At 34.6% G+C, this 14,992-nt stretch overlaps 1 protein-coding gene across 50 annotated transcripts in view; it reads left to right on the top strand.

Annotated features, from left to right (window-relative positions):
- Positions 1–14,992, top strand: part of LOC103317042 (BRISC and BRCA1-A complex member 2) — a 226,437-nt gene that overhangs the window by 125,591 nt on the left and 85,854 nt on the right. For 31 of the 50 annotated variants that reach the window (XM_031930151.2, XM_032602064.1, XM_032602061.1 and 28 more), the window contains one exon: positions 49–135. The exons of the other annotated variants lie outside the window; for them this stretch is intronic. In XM_031930151.2, the coding sequence (XP_031786011.1) occupies positions 49–135 (87 nt within the window). The remainder of the gene's footprint in view (positions 1–48; positions 136–14,992) is intronic. 50 annotated transcript variants of the gene reach the window in all.

The following is a 14,992-nucleotide window of genomic DNA, read 5'->3' as shown; positions in this document are numbered from 1 at the left end:
TTTAAATTATCGATTTTGTATTTATTTTAGTTAATTTTTATTTTTCAGGCTATTTAAGTCATGGAACCGGAATCGAGTTACAATCTGGAGAAATATCTGCCAACCATAAAAACTATGATCTCGCCCATTCATCTGGTAATTTATTCAACTATTTATTAGTGCATTATAAAATAATTAAAATGCATTTAAACCAAAAAAGAGTAAAATTGATATTTTACGAAAAATAATTGAAAATGTTGTATTGCCATTTTACTAATAACTTAACAAAGAAAAACTTTTCGGTAAAATTGTTTTCGGGATGGTATTCTTCAGAAAATTTGCTTCAAAAATAAGGGCGGTTGGAGGTAAAAACACTGTTTCTCAATGATTGTTTTCTTTTTAAAAAAACCTTTTAATGAAAAGCGGGCTCTTGACCGCCCTAGTGATAAGTCTAATGGATCATTCTACCTAAGGAAATTTTAATCGGACTTTTAGTTTTTTTTAATACTGTAAATACAAAATGCAAAAGGTGGAGAGCGGACCTCCAACTGTCCCATATTAAAAATTATATTATTATTTGTATTAGATAAAAGATGAAAGACACAATTAAAAAAAATTATAAGGGTGGGTTCGGTATTGGGCTTATAATTCTGCAATATTTTTTATATCGGTTTCTAGGAGCATGTTTAATGGAAAATTTACTGAGAAAATAGGCAATATAAAATATTGGTTATTTCCACATTGAAAAGTGCTTCATTCCCTTAATTTACAATAAAATATTTAAGCAAAGGCAATCCAAAATATAAGGTTGCTAGGTTTATCTATAATGATTTCTAAAGCTTTCTCTATACATTTTATTATTATGTATCAATATTAAAATGTTTTACTTTTCAGGCGAAACAAAAACTTCAAGGCAAAAGAGCCCTAGTGATTTACAGTGTAGCGAGGAACAAACTTATTGTGCATCAGGTTTCAGCGGTTCTGTTTTCGAAGAGACTCAAAGATATGAAAAAAAAAAAAATATTTTCGAGGTACGGTCAATGTTACTACAGATAAAGTAGTAGCTGCTCTAGACAGTTGTAAGATTTCTTACAGAAAAGCAGTGCACATAATTTTAGCTGTAGCTGAAGCTTTAGATTATGACACAAGTGCCTTAATATTGAACAAAAGCTCATATCATAAATCGCGAAAGATAATTTGCGAAAAGTGTGCAAAAAAAATTAAACTATTTGTGAAAAATGAACTAAATGCTGGAATTGTGCACTGGGATGGAAAAATGATACAAGACTCTATAAATTGTGCCTTAAAATGTGGAACAGGTAAAGCGCAAGCGGATGCTATTTATAAAGCGTTATTTGATTGGGGTCTTACAACTTCGATTAAGGCATTATGCTGCGATACAACAGCTTCGAACTTGGGTTCTACAAATGGAGCTGCAGTCATATTGGAACAGTTACTACAAACAGACTTGTTGTATTTACCTTGTCGTCATCATATCTTCGAAATTGTATTAGCTGAGAGAATGAGTGGTCCAAATGTTCCCCTGTTCAAACGCTTTCAAACTGCTTGGAATGATATTAATAAAAGTAAATACAAAAGTGGATTAGAAGGAAACGTCATTATTCCAAGTCTGTCTAATGAGAATAAAGAGGTCAACAAATTTATTGGAGAATATTTGAAAAATCAATTACCACGTGACGATTACAAAGAACTGCTAATCTTAAGTAAAATTTTTATCGGGATTCCATGTGCTGATTTTCAATTTTATAAGCCAGGAGCATATCATCATGCCCGATGGATGGCAAAGGACATTGAAAATTTATCTTTTTAGAGAGACTTTTAAATTAACAGTTAAAGAACAAAATAGTCTTTATGCTATTTGTCTATTCATTGTCTTTGTTAATATCAAGCACTGGTTTTCTGCTCCTATTGCTATAAAAGCTCCAAATAAAGGTTTACAGTTTATAAAAGATCTATTTAAATATGAAAAAATTTACTCTCAAAATAACCTCTCAAAATGCTTTATATAAATTCAAAAATCATTTATGGTATTTGAATCCTGAAATTTGTGCGATTTCATTTTTCGACGATGAAATTTCAACAAATACTAAACAGAAAATATTAAACACAATTAAGGTCACTGTAGAAACAGATAAATATATTCCTAAGAAAATATTTGTGAATAATGTTACAGATTTAAATATTCTAAAAGACAAATATGTGGATTATTCTATGAATAGCACTTCTTTACGCCTATTCGACAGGTTTAAAAGTAATAAACAATTTATGGAATTATATATTGAAGAATAGTCGAGAAATGAACATTACCTATGTCACGTGTGAATACACGTCACGGGTGTTTAATTACTATAAGAGAGCGAGTAGAAGAGTGCAATGTGGTGGCGGCCGTGGCGCGACGACGGAACGTCTGCCTTGCAAGCCAGAGGATCTTGGTTCAAGCCCAGGGTCCGTCACTTTTCGTTGCACTCTTCACTCGTAACACCTAAAAGGACTCAAAATTTTTAAAGGCTTGCGAGTAGTAAACGATGCTACAGAAAGATCAGTTCATTTAACTAAGCAATACATCAATATACTGACTAGAGATGAAGAACAGAAAAATTACATAATTTAAGTTGTTTCTGAATACCGAAAACAATATTCAGACTCGAAAAAATCAACCGTTACAAAAAAAAATTTAGTCATTAACTACGTTGTATAAATATTATAAAATTAGTAAATAAGATTTTGTAAAGTTATTATTAGTAAACCGATTTTTTTTATTCATATTATTTTTATCATGTTCACCAATATCGAAAAAGATATCATATCCCTTTCTTACGTGTGTTTAGTGACGCCATAAATTTACTACCCAAATTGTTTGCAATATTTAAGCGAATCTAACTTTTGGTAATCTAAGTAAAAATGAAAAGTATGTAGTCAGTATTGTAGTCACTAGTACATTGTGCATATACTAGACCTCCTAGTACATTGTGCATACAATAAAACATTCAAGTTAATACCAATTTGCTCAAAACATGAAATTTCGAAAAATTAGCTAAATTTAAAAAAAAAATCAAATGCGTCCATCTCGGGCGGAATTTAACAAAGTTTATTTTAATGATTCAAAAGTGATAATAAATCTCTTCTAAAAGCAAAAAAAAAATTAATATGCCCTTGAACCAATAATGTTTCGGCGGTTGCGGCATCGGTGTATAGGTTCGGTTGCGGTGTTACGGGACGGTGGCGTATTGTGAGGTGAGGAATTTATTCGGGACGGTGGAGTCGTGTGCGCATGGCTACGCCGATCCGAATGTGTCGCGTAACAACGATTCCGATCGCTCTGTGTACGCACAGGAACGATCTGGATAGTGTCACTGTGTTTTGAGGTTATCCCTCGGACTTGTGGAGTCGTGAGCGCACGGCTCTACAAATCTTCGTCGCTCGTCTCGTTCTTCTCTTTATCATGTGTGCACACTGTGATACAGCGATTCATGAGATGTCGGCGTTATGGATGGCGATATTTCATAAAACATCGATATTTGCATATAAATAATATCGATATAAAAAATAATTTTAATAAATACCTTATTAATTATTCTCAAAATAATTGGTAAGGGTCAGACTAGCGCCAAATCACCGTGCTAAATCAAATAAGGATTCGCCTGGTGGCGTAAATTGGAATATAAATAATTAAGGTGAACTACACTGCTCTTATAGTCTTATGGGAGATTTTATAAAAACGAGTATACATCACTATACACATACATTTATGATACATTTCCTTATATTCTTGTCGACAAGTTTTCTACGAAAAGTGAGCTTTTGGTCGATGTAATATTGTATGTATGCACAATATACTTATTCTTTTTCGTAAAATCTACCATAAGAAGAGCAGTGTAGTTCAACCTAATTATATTAATTGCAATTTTCGCAAACCTCATTTGATTTAGCATGGCGATTTGGCGCTAGTGTGCCCTTACCAAGGCAAATTTGTTGTTGCCGTTATTGGCTTAGGAGCGTCATTAAACTCGTCGGATTCACTTCCTCGGCGTGAGGCTGGTTTTGGAGGTTAGGAGTTAACCCTAGATTCACTAGGAGGTGAGCGCACGACCTGGAGAATTGCCTAACGATCGATGATCCGGGTTGCCTCGTGTGCTCACGATGGCAATTTGAAGTTTTGGGTTTCGGTTCGTCTACTAGATCGTCACGTGGGCTCATCACGTGGTCTATCTCTCGCTTTTCCTTGTAGTAACGTGTGCGCACAATACTACCTGGAGTGGAGCTCGAGTAGAACTGCCCGTTGCGCCGCGCGGTCCGCCTTATAAAGGCGCGCGGCGCGGATGTATATAGGTGTGTTCACGGCGCGCCGCTCGCGCTGGCGTCTATTGCGGCCGCCTTCACACGTATTTACATGTGCGAGACTCGTGTCTCGTCACAATAATAAATACATAAATACATTATGAGATATGTAGATAAATACATATCGTAAGGCAACGCACGTATCGCAGGTGAGTATAGGTGTATTTATTTATTCATTTATTTATTTATTTATTTATTAAACCACAAACGAATATACAGAGATATATACAAACTCAGCATTTCTGCTAAGGTAAACGAGGTTATCTGACCGCAGGGCTGGCATAAATTATTACAAGATATAAAAAAAAATAACAAAAATACTCAAAAACTGCTTAAAAACTAAAAATTATCCTCCATTAACATTAAAAGTAGCCTATGCACTCCTACTTTCTTGCTTTAGTTTTAACATTATATGCATATAAATACATTTCATTTGTAACAGTTTATCTAGAGAGCAGAAAAAAGAATATTATATACATATTTTTAGATATCAACAATTGGATTTCATCCATTCCTCAATTATTTTTAGCTGACGTGATTTTCCTATTACTAAAACTTTTAAATTGTTTGGTAGTGTATTAAACACTGAGATCGCTTTAATATAACAGTTCTTATCACTAATTCTCTTTTGGCTTATAGGTACGATAATGCTTTTATTTCTAGTAATACTAGATGAGTTGAGATATTGCGTTTTGAGATCATTGTAATACAATTTCAAAGCCTCCAGCGTAAACAATTGTTCGTGATTGAGATGATTATTTTGCATGACAAAATTGTTTTTATTTATTATTTTTAGTCTTTTTTTGTATTTTCTGTATTAAATCTCTATTATTCTTATATACTCTACCCAAGGCTATGAATCCATAGCTTATTATGCTATGGAAAAAGGCATAGTATATAATCCTCAGTCTCAGTTGGCATTGTTTTCGCAATTTTATAAAAGATATTAACAAGATATTTAGTTTTCTTAATATTATATAAAATATACATATTCCATTTTAAATTATAGTCGAAGACTATCCCAAGATATTTGTAGTTCTTAATCCTAGCTTGTTTTTTATCCTGTATCTTAACATCTATTTGGTTAGGAACGCTGTCAACATAGCTACCGAAAGTCATACAGACTTATCAACATTTAATGATAGCTTATTTTCCGCAAGACATTTCTGTATTTTCAACAAATAATAATTCGTGTTATCTTGGGCTTCCACCCAGCTATCCCCTGTTGCGATTATAGCAGTATCGTCCGCGGATGATAGAATAGCTTCCTAAGGTATCTCTTGAAGTATATCATTTATGTACAATATAAACAACAGTGGACCAAGTATCGTACCTTGTGGTACACCAGTATTTATCAGTAGGTCATCACTTACACAACCATCTATTTTTACACTTTGATACCTATTACTAAGGTAACAAGAAAGCAGGATCAGAGCTTTTTCCCTAATTCCTACACAGTATAATTTATCTAGTAGGATACTATGATCTACTGTGTCGAAAGCCTTCGCCAGGTCGAGAAATGTTACTTAAGTCGGTATACTCTTATCAATATTATTGTACAATAAGTTCGTTAGGTAATGTAGTGCATTTTTGTACCTATTTTTTTACAAAACCAAATTGGTGTTCGGAGATTATATTTGTTTTGGTTACAAAATCATAAAGTCTATTATTATTTTCTCAAAAATTTTTGCTACGTTTGATATCAATGATATAGGCCTATAGTTTGTGATTTTATTTTTTTCACCTGCTTTGTAAACTGGCACAATTTCAGCCTTCTTGAGTGCATTAGGCCAAATACCTGTCTCAATGCATAAGTTTATAATATAAGTTAGTGCATCAGCTATATAGTGGCGTATTAATTTCAAGGTCAAGGTATTTGTCGCAGTACATTGATAGCGAGATGACAGGTAGCAACTACGTACCGGTCGGGATGTGCGCAAGTGACGAGAGATTATCGCAGTAAGATAAATGATTAAGAAGGGGTGATTTGACTGTTTTCAGGGAAATAGCATGGGGTTAGGACGTGATGCTGTTAAGTGAATTGTTCCAGAAATAAGATGCACTAATTTGGAAAGAGTGAAAAAAAATAAAAAGTAGGGATGCCATGTCGAGTGGATCTGCGCACCCCCGATCGGTTGTTAGAATTAGGTTGTTTGCAAGATATTCTGGTCGGTTCATCTGCAGTAGCGAAAAAGTAAGCGCTCTGAGAAAGTACTCATGCCTAGCCTTGACCGGAAGCCAACCGAGCTTTTGGCGATACGGAGTCACGTGAGCCATCCATGGAATGTTGCCATACACAAAACGAAAACAGGCATTTTGTGCGCGTTGTAGCTTTAAGTTCAGCTCCCCCGATTGGTCGTGGTACACCAGGCAGACGTATTCAAAGAAAGGTAGTATGAGAGACTATACCAATGATTTCCGGAGACCTAATGAGAGAGTTCGTTGATGAGGTCGAAGCTGGCGCAGTGTGCGAAAAACTTGCCGACAGATGTGAGACACGTAAATCCCCCAGCTGAGGTCTGAGGCTATCCAGACACCGAGGTTCTTTACTTCTGACACGTAAGTGATGGAGGTGTGATTAACTGTTACGGTCGGGAGATCTGGAAGGTTGATGAGAAAAAGATTGAGGGAGCTGCCCAGGAGCATAGCCTAAGTCTTTTTGAGATTAAGGGTTAGACCATTGGCAGCAGCCAAACTAGCTATGGCTGAGCAGTCTTGCGAGATTTTACTAATAGCCCACTATGGGGTATTTCGACTTTTCGTGTTTCAAAATCAAATAGCTCCGTATCTAGTCGGTCGATCAATCTGAAATTTTAGAGGATGATGTCTAAACTATCAAAAATCGCAAAAAAATAAGCAGAAACGTTGATGTTGACTGTATAGTCCAGGAAAATTCGTTGAAGTTGGCGGTTTTCGCAAAAAACTTACAGAAGTCACTGTAAAACAATAAATTTTTTTTATTCAATGCCTGTAAACACTATTTTTATGTATTTTTTCACGCTGAATTGAAATCTGTTCCTTAAAATTTTGTAGGATTTTTTTTATTTAGAAAATGGGAAAAAAAACCTGTAAAATCGACAACATTTGGTCTTTTATGACTCAGTAGGATTTAGTCTCATATTATACAGCTATAAAACTATAAAAATACTTGTTTGATTATATAAACTATATAGTAAATGCATCAGATGACATACACAAACGCGCATGTTTTAGCGCTAAAAAAGAAACAAGTCTTTATCGGCAGGGTTTTGGGATTGTATACATCGCGATTCTCATGTTTGTGTATGCATACGTATGAATGTCTGTGTATGTTGTACCTTATTCCCAAAAAAAATTTCAGCGCGATTCCTTCACTTGGCTTCGAGTTATAGTTAGTCAAAGTTGGGATTTCAAGCAATTTTTGCCTTTTTTCAATGATTTGTAGCTCATAAAGGATGCATTCATAACTAAAACTACCCAAATACGTTTTTTTACAAAATTTTCTGAATTTTTTATTGAAACTATTTATAGTCTTATATATATATATATATAAATATATATATATATATACTTTCAATAAAAAATTCAGAAAATTTTGTATATATACAGGGTGACCCAATTTAAACGGGCACCGCTCATAACTCGTCAGGGACAGCCACAATCGAAAAAATGGTAGAGACCAAAGTTGTAGGATATCGAAGGAGCAACCCGATGGTGACCTTGGATTTGACCTTGAACGCGTTTTTCAAGGTCATTTGAAGGTCAACTTTGGATTTTTAAATAGGAACCCCATTCTTTTATTGCGGGAATGGAAAGGGCGATAAATTTTACGTTCAGAATGGTATGTTCGGTTGCGGCACTGAAGGTCATCGCAAGGTCATGCAGCCAGAATGAAACCCCGCCTACGTAACTCCTCTAGCAACGCCAAATTAAAAAAATTGGTAGAGATTAAAGTTGTAGGATATCGAGGGGACAACCCGATGGTGACCTTGGATTTGACCTTGAACGCGTTTTTCAAGGTCATTTGAAGGTCAACTTTGGATTTTTAAATAAGAATCCCATTCTTTTATTGCGGGAATGGAAAGAGCGGTAAATTTTACGTTCAGAATGGTATGTTCGGTTGCGGCACTGAAGGTCATCTCAATGTCCTGCAGCCAGAATGAAACCCCGCCTACGTAATTCCTCTAGCAACGCCAAATTAAAAAAAAGTGGTAGAGACCAAAGTTGTTGTATAGGGGGGGGGGGGGGGGGGGGGGGGAGAATTGTGACCTCGAATTTGAGCCAGTCCTACAAGGTCATTTCAAGGTCAAATTATTTTTTTTCAAACTTTACTTTTACTTTGTATCCGAGATGAAATCCCTTCTTAGATGTTCTCTGTCCAGCGGCCAAGACGCAAATGAGCCCTCGCTAGCGTCCAAACATAAGTCTCGCTATTCCCCGAATGATCCCTTCCGACGGTTAACTTGCGCATGACTCCTCTAGGTGGTCGCCACCTACCTACCTGAACTCCTGATGTGCGAAAAATAAAAATGGCTCCCGAAATAAGCCTTTTAAAATAAGTCCCGCGCTCAGTCTTGCCACCTTCCCCTACGACGCTTAACTCACGAATGATTTTCAAGCAGGCGCCCCGGCCCCGCGCCGTACCTGCCGCCCGAACTTTCGATTTGCAAAAATAAAAATAGCCTCCGAAAATTGTCGAAAGAGTCTCACACTCGGCCTTCCGCCAAAAATATTAACGAAAATTTTTATTAAAAAGCCAATCATCGATGCAGAAAAAGATTAAGTAAAACATCGAAGTATTGTAGAAAAACGTCAAAGTTTGATAAAAACGTAAAAAAAATATTAAATGTTTTATTTTTAAAAAATCATAAATTGATAAACCGTAATGCCAAAATATGAATAGAATTTTACAATAAAAAGCCATCGATACAGAAAAAGAAAAAGTAAAACATCGAAGTATAAAGTAAAAAAGTTTTTATATTTATTTTACACACATTTATTATTTGAATCAGAAATAAATTGCATTATGTTTTTTTAAATAACGTTGTTGTTTTTCCATTTAATTTATTCATAAATTATTATTGTTTTAAGTATACATAGATATACATACATACGTATGTTTGTATACATATGCTATACACACATACATGTAAACACGCATGTTGAAAATACATATGTATAAGCAGAATTATAAAGTTTGTAATACATACCATGTCGTCACACAGATTATACATACAATTACTGGCAACAGTTAATATAATTATTTAGTGATAATTCCACTGTATAAATATTTTAATTCTATTAGATATATTTTTGCAGCAGAAATTGGTAGGTACTTAAATTTTTTGCACTTTTCTATTAGATAAGTAATAATAAACAACCAACAACACTAAAAAATGTATGTTCATTATTTAAACTTGTACAATATGTAATCTGTAAAATATTGTATTTAACACGATAATAATTAATTAATAACATACATATTAATATAAAATATTGCATCTAAAGTTATGTTAATGTAAAAAAATTGTTATCTAACGTAACAGAATATTTATTATTGTTAACAAATGAAGATTGTACTTTTTACATCATTTCATTTAATATTAAAAATAATACGAATATACATTTTCTATTAAAATTTTTGTATTAATGTCTTGTATAAAAAAAGTTCTGCAATACGTAATGAAGGTATTTCTTGAAGAATCAATTTACTTAAAATTAAAAAATGTTTGATATAATTTCAAGTCATAGCGATTATTCTAGAAAATATTGTTTAAGAGCTAAATATTCCGATTAATTACCCATATTTTAAATGTATGTATAAGTTTGATTTCACTTCATAAAATTTAATAAGTTAAAATAAATCTTTTACTAAAATACAATTTTAACTATTTTATAAGTTATCTATTAAAATTTACTTTTAACACTTTTGGAATTACAAAATATTTATTTATTATCTATTTCATAAAAGCTTCCTAATCAATAAATTATTTTATAATAAAAAATTAATAATTACTATTTGCAATTAAATAATTGTTTAAGTAGTTTTTTATTTATTATTTTTTGCAGAAAACAGTCTAAGTTCTAGTAATGCAGTAGAATTTTTAAATTTATTTAGATATTTATCGACTTCAAATACTAATTTAATAATTGAAAATATGTGATTTGAGTCATTTTTTTTATTTTTGTAATATTTATAATCTAAGTAAATATGCCGGACTATAGTCGAAGCGAAATTCTTGATATTTTATTGATTTTGGGAGAGTGTCGAAGAAATTATAATGCAGCAGCACAATTATATCGGAGGCGTTTCCCAAACAGAAATCATCATCCATCTCGAAGTACGATCCAGAGAATTGAACAGCGAGAGAGGCGAGGACCTCAAAGATCATGGTACGCTAAATGATTAAAATCTTTTCTTCTATTTTAAATTTACTACTTCGTTTAAAGTGCAACATTTTACACGCTTTCAGGATCCGGAGTTGAAAAAGTGGGTGCTGTTTGAAAAAAAATAATTTGACCTTGAAATGACCTTGTAGGACTGGCTCAAATTCGAGGTCACAATTCCCCCCCCCCCCCTATACAACAACTTTGGTCTCTACCACTTTTTTTTAATTTGGTGTTGCTAGAGGAATTACGTAGGCGTGGTTTCATTCTGACTGCAGGACATTGAGATGACCTTCAGTGCCGCAACCGAACATACCATTCTGAACGTAAAATTTACCGCTCTTTCCATTCCCGCAATAAAAGAATGGGGTTCCTATTTAAAAATCCAAAGTTGACCTTCAAATGACCTTGAAAAACGCGTTCAAGGTCAAATCCAAGGTCACCATCGGGTTGCCCCTTCGATATCCTACAACTTTGGTCTCTACCATTTTTTCGATTGTGGCTGTCCCTGACGAGTTATGAGCGGTGCCCGTTTAAATTGGGTCACCCTGTATAAGACTAAAAATAGTTTCAATAAAAAATTCAGAAAATTTTGTAAAAAAACGTATTTGGGTAGTTTTAGTTATGAATGCATCCTTTATGAGCTACAAATCATTGAAAAAAGGCAAAAATTGCTTGAAATCCCAACTTTGACTAACTATAACTCGAAGCCAAGTGAAGGAATCGCGCTGATATATATATATATATATATATATATATATATATATATATATATATATATATATATATTTATGTGGGACGTTCCATGTCAAACGTAACAAAGCTCTGCCCAAAATTCCTTTTGATCTAAAAAATTGTTAAAATATGGAAAATTTAGCATTTTTATGTACTATCAATTAGTGAGGGGCGTATTTTTAAATTTTTTCCCAGACGCGTTCCCTAACCTTAAAAAATTACTACTTTACGAAATTATAAATGATCAAGCTGTCAGAAATCACAGGGGCTCAGAAAAATTCTAAGCAACGACTATTATTATGTATTTTGAGTTGCTGAACAAGAATCCGACGGTATTTTTTACCGATACCTCAAGCGTTCGTCCCTAACCTCAAAAAACACCCCCCAAAATTGCTTTTTCACGCAGTAGAGAGGTTTATCCTGTGATCGACGGGAGGAAAATTATTGACAGAGAGTATTTTTATGTATTTTGTGCTGCTGAACACGAAACCGGCCGTCTTTTTTACCGATACCTCAAGCGCTCGTCCCTAACCTCAAAAAACCACCAAAAATGTTTTACGCTGTTAAGAAATTTACGTCTAGAGGAAAATTATTGACGACGGCTATTTTTATGAATTTTGAGCCACTGAATTTGAACACGAAACTTATTTCTTTCTATTAGTTAAGTACATTCCATTAAAACCTAAATAATTAGATGGACGTACCTTTACTTTATACCTGTTAAAAACATTTTTGGTCGTGTATACTGATTCATGGATTCAAAGAAATAAATAGATGAAATGGACTGATTCCTTTTGGAAAATGATTGAAATGCCTGTCATTTTAGAAAATTTATTGATTTAATTAACTCGATTACGTCAATTCCATATGGCGTTCATCATGACCAAATATTACTAAACTTCATAAGCAATCAGAACAAAGCCCGCGTTGTAATTGAATTTATTCTGAAAAGCCTTAGTTGGTATATTCTAAAAATTACCAAAATAAAAAATAAATTTAGCTGTTTAGCTATAAAATTATACTAAAAATAGTAGCGAACCGTAAAGAAGCATCCTTTACAAGATTTTACAGATTTCTACCCTTTCATATGAATGAAAGTTTAAGAAATATTGGAAAAAACGATAAATAAATGATCGAATGTCCACACTTTTTGGATTTTATTAATCAAAAAAAAAACTTTTTTCAACACTTTTGAAAAAAGTTTTTTTTTGAGAGATTTCCCATCTTTTACAAAGCATATTCTTCTTGCTATTGCACTTCATTAAATCTTGATCTATTCGATAGACATGGTCATGATGAACGCCATATGGAATTGACGTAATCGAGTTAATTAAATCAATAAATTTTCTAAAATAACAGGCATTTCAATCATTTTCTAAAAGGAATCAGTCCATTTCATCTATTTATTTCTTTGAATCCATGAATCAGTATACACGACCAAAAATGTTTTTAACAGGTATAAAGTAAAGGTACGTCCATCTAATTATTTAGGTTTTAAAGGCATTTGGTTTTAATCGAATGTACTTAACTAATAGAAACCAAAATAAATAAGCTTCGTGTTCAAATTCAGTGGCTCAAAATACATAAAAATACTCTCTTCCAATAATTTTCCTCCCGTCGATCACAGGATAAACCTCTCAACGACGTGAAAAGGCAATTTTGGGGGGTGTTTTTTGAGGTTAGGGACGAGCGCTTGAGGTATCGGTAAAAAAGACGGTCGGTTTCGTGTTCAGCAGCACAAAATACATAAAACTACTCTCTGTCAATAATTTTCCTCTCGTCGATCACAGGATAAACCTCTTAACTGCGTGAAAAAGTAATTTTGGGGGGTGTTTTTTGAGGTTAGAGACGAACGCTTGAGGCATCATTGATTCTTGTTCAGCAGCTCAAAATACATGAAAATAGTTGTTGCGTAGAATTTTTCTGAGCCCCTGTGATTTCTGACAGAGCGTTCGCCAAGTTTTTGGACATAGTCATATTTCTACCTCAGACACGAGTTGTACTCAGTCGTGGACTTGTATCTTGTACCATTTATAATCTGACGAGTTGAATAAACCATTTCTCTCAATTACTTAATCCTTGCGTACGAATTATTACATTTCAAACTCCGCGCCCTTTGAGACGAGCTACAGCACCAGAACGAGAGCGAGCCATCCTATCGGTAACTACAAGTCAGCTTCGTCAAGGTAAGTCGTTTCTCCTATCAATCTTCTCAAATTCACGTCAGTGTCGCATGCAACGTTATTGTGTCAGTACATAGTGTTTAAACCTAGCTAGTCCAATACATTTAGAAGTCACTCTGAGTTGCGTAACTCCGTAAGCTATCACTATCGCACAGTCAGCCGAGCGGTATCGCGTGAGTGGACTGCGCTAAATAAAAGGTCTCATCGACTCGGAATCTGTAATTATTTCTATCGTGCGAGTATTCGCTCTGTGCGGCCACCCGGACGTAACAGAAATTGGGGGCCCCTTCAGGTCTTGGTTATTACTATTAGAAGCAAGCGCGATTAGATCAACGGAATCATGTCGTTAGGCGGGCCGAATAAAGTAGACGAAGCATTACGAATTTTAGAAGTAAACGCGAAGGCGCTAAAACCTGACGTACAGAGGGACGATTGGGACATCAAGAAATACGCAACATACTTTCGCCAACTAAAAGTAAAGTGTTCAACCCAAAAACTGCAGTCAACGATGATACAAACGCGCGCCGCGATATGCGACACTTTAGAAGCAGAACTCGGCAGGGAGGAAATCGAAAAAACAGTCAATTGCAACACCTTAGTTAACGTCGTAGGGGATTTGATAGCAGTAAATCCGACGTCGCTAATTAAATTCCTGGTGGGCGACGACGAAAAAGACTTAACGTATATACCGGAATTAATTCTCAGAGCAGAAATTACGGAGGATTATCAAACATTAGGCCTTCCAAGCAATACTATGTCCTTCTACGAAAATTGAAACAAAACGGGACATTCATCGAATAAACAAATAAATCCGGACGCAGTTGAAGTCAAAAAATTTCAGTTTTCATGTTTTAACGCGGAACTTAGTCGAAAATTAATATATTATTTCAAGAAAGGACTAGATTGGCCAATAAGCACGCGGCTTGGCGAATTTAATGACGTAAACGAAGCAATTATCCATGCAATAGAGATAGAGCGTGATTTCGCATGCTATCAAGAAAATCAGGATCAAAAAAATAATACGGCTCAAATTTGCGTAGTAAAACCTCAAGTTATAGAAAAATGTCAAATATGTAGTAATAAAGGCCATACAGCACAAAAATGTTGGTACAGAAATCAGATTCCGAATAACGAAACCGTAAGATCACCAGTCCGACCGCAAACGAACCCGGGGGAGGGGCCTAACAATAGCGCGATGCAGGATGCGAGACAGACGCCATGGCGAAGCCAACCCCCGCCGCGAACTACGCCCCAAAACCAAGGGGAGCAATACGTTCACAGACAAAGAGTAACTTTCCCGAACGAAAATGCGCGCACCGAGAACAAACCCACATGCAATTACTGCAAGAAAGAAGGCCACTTCATAGCAG

The sequence above is a fragment of the Nasonia vitripennis genome, assembly GCF_009193385.2.
Source record: "Nasonia vitripennis strain AsymCx chromosome 4 unlocalized genomic scaffold, Nvit_psr_1.1 chr4_random0009, whole genome shotgun sequence".
NCBI lineage: Eukaryota > Metazoa > Arthropoda > Insecta > Hymenoptera > Pteromalidae > Nasonia > Nasonia vitripennis.
This window is presented reverse-complemented; position numbering and strand designations above follow the sequence as displayed.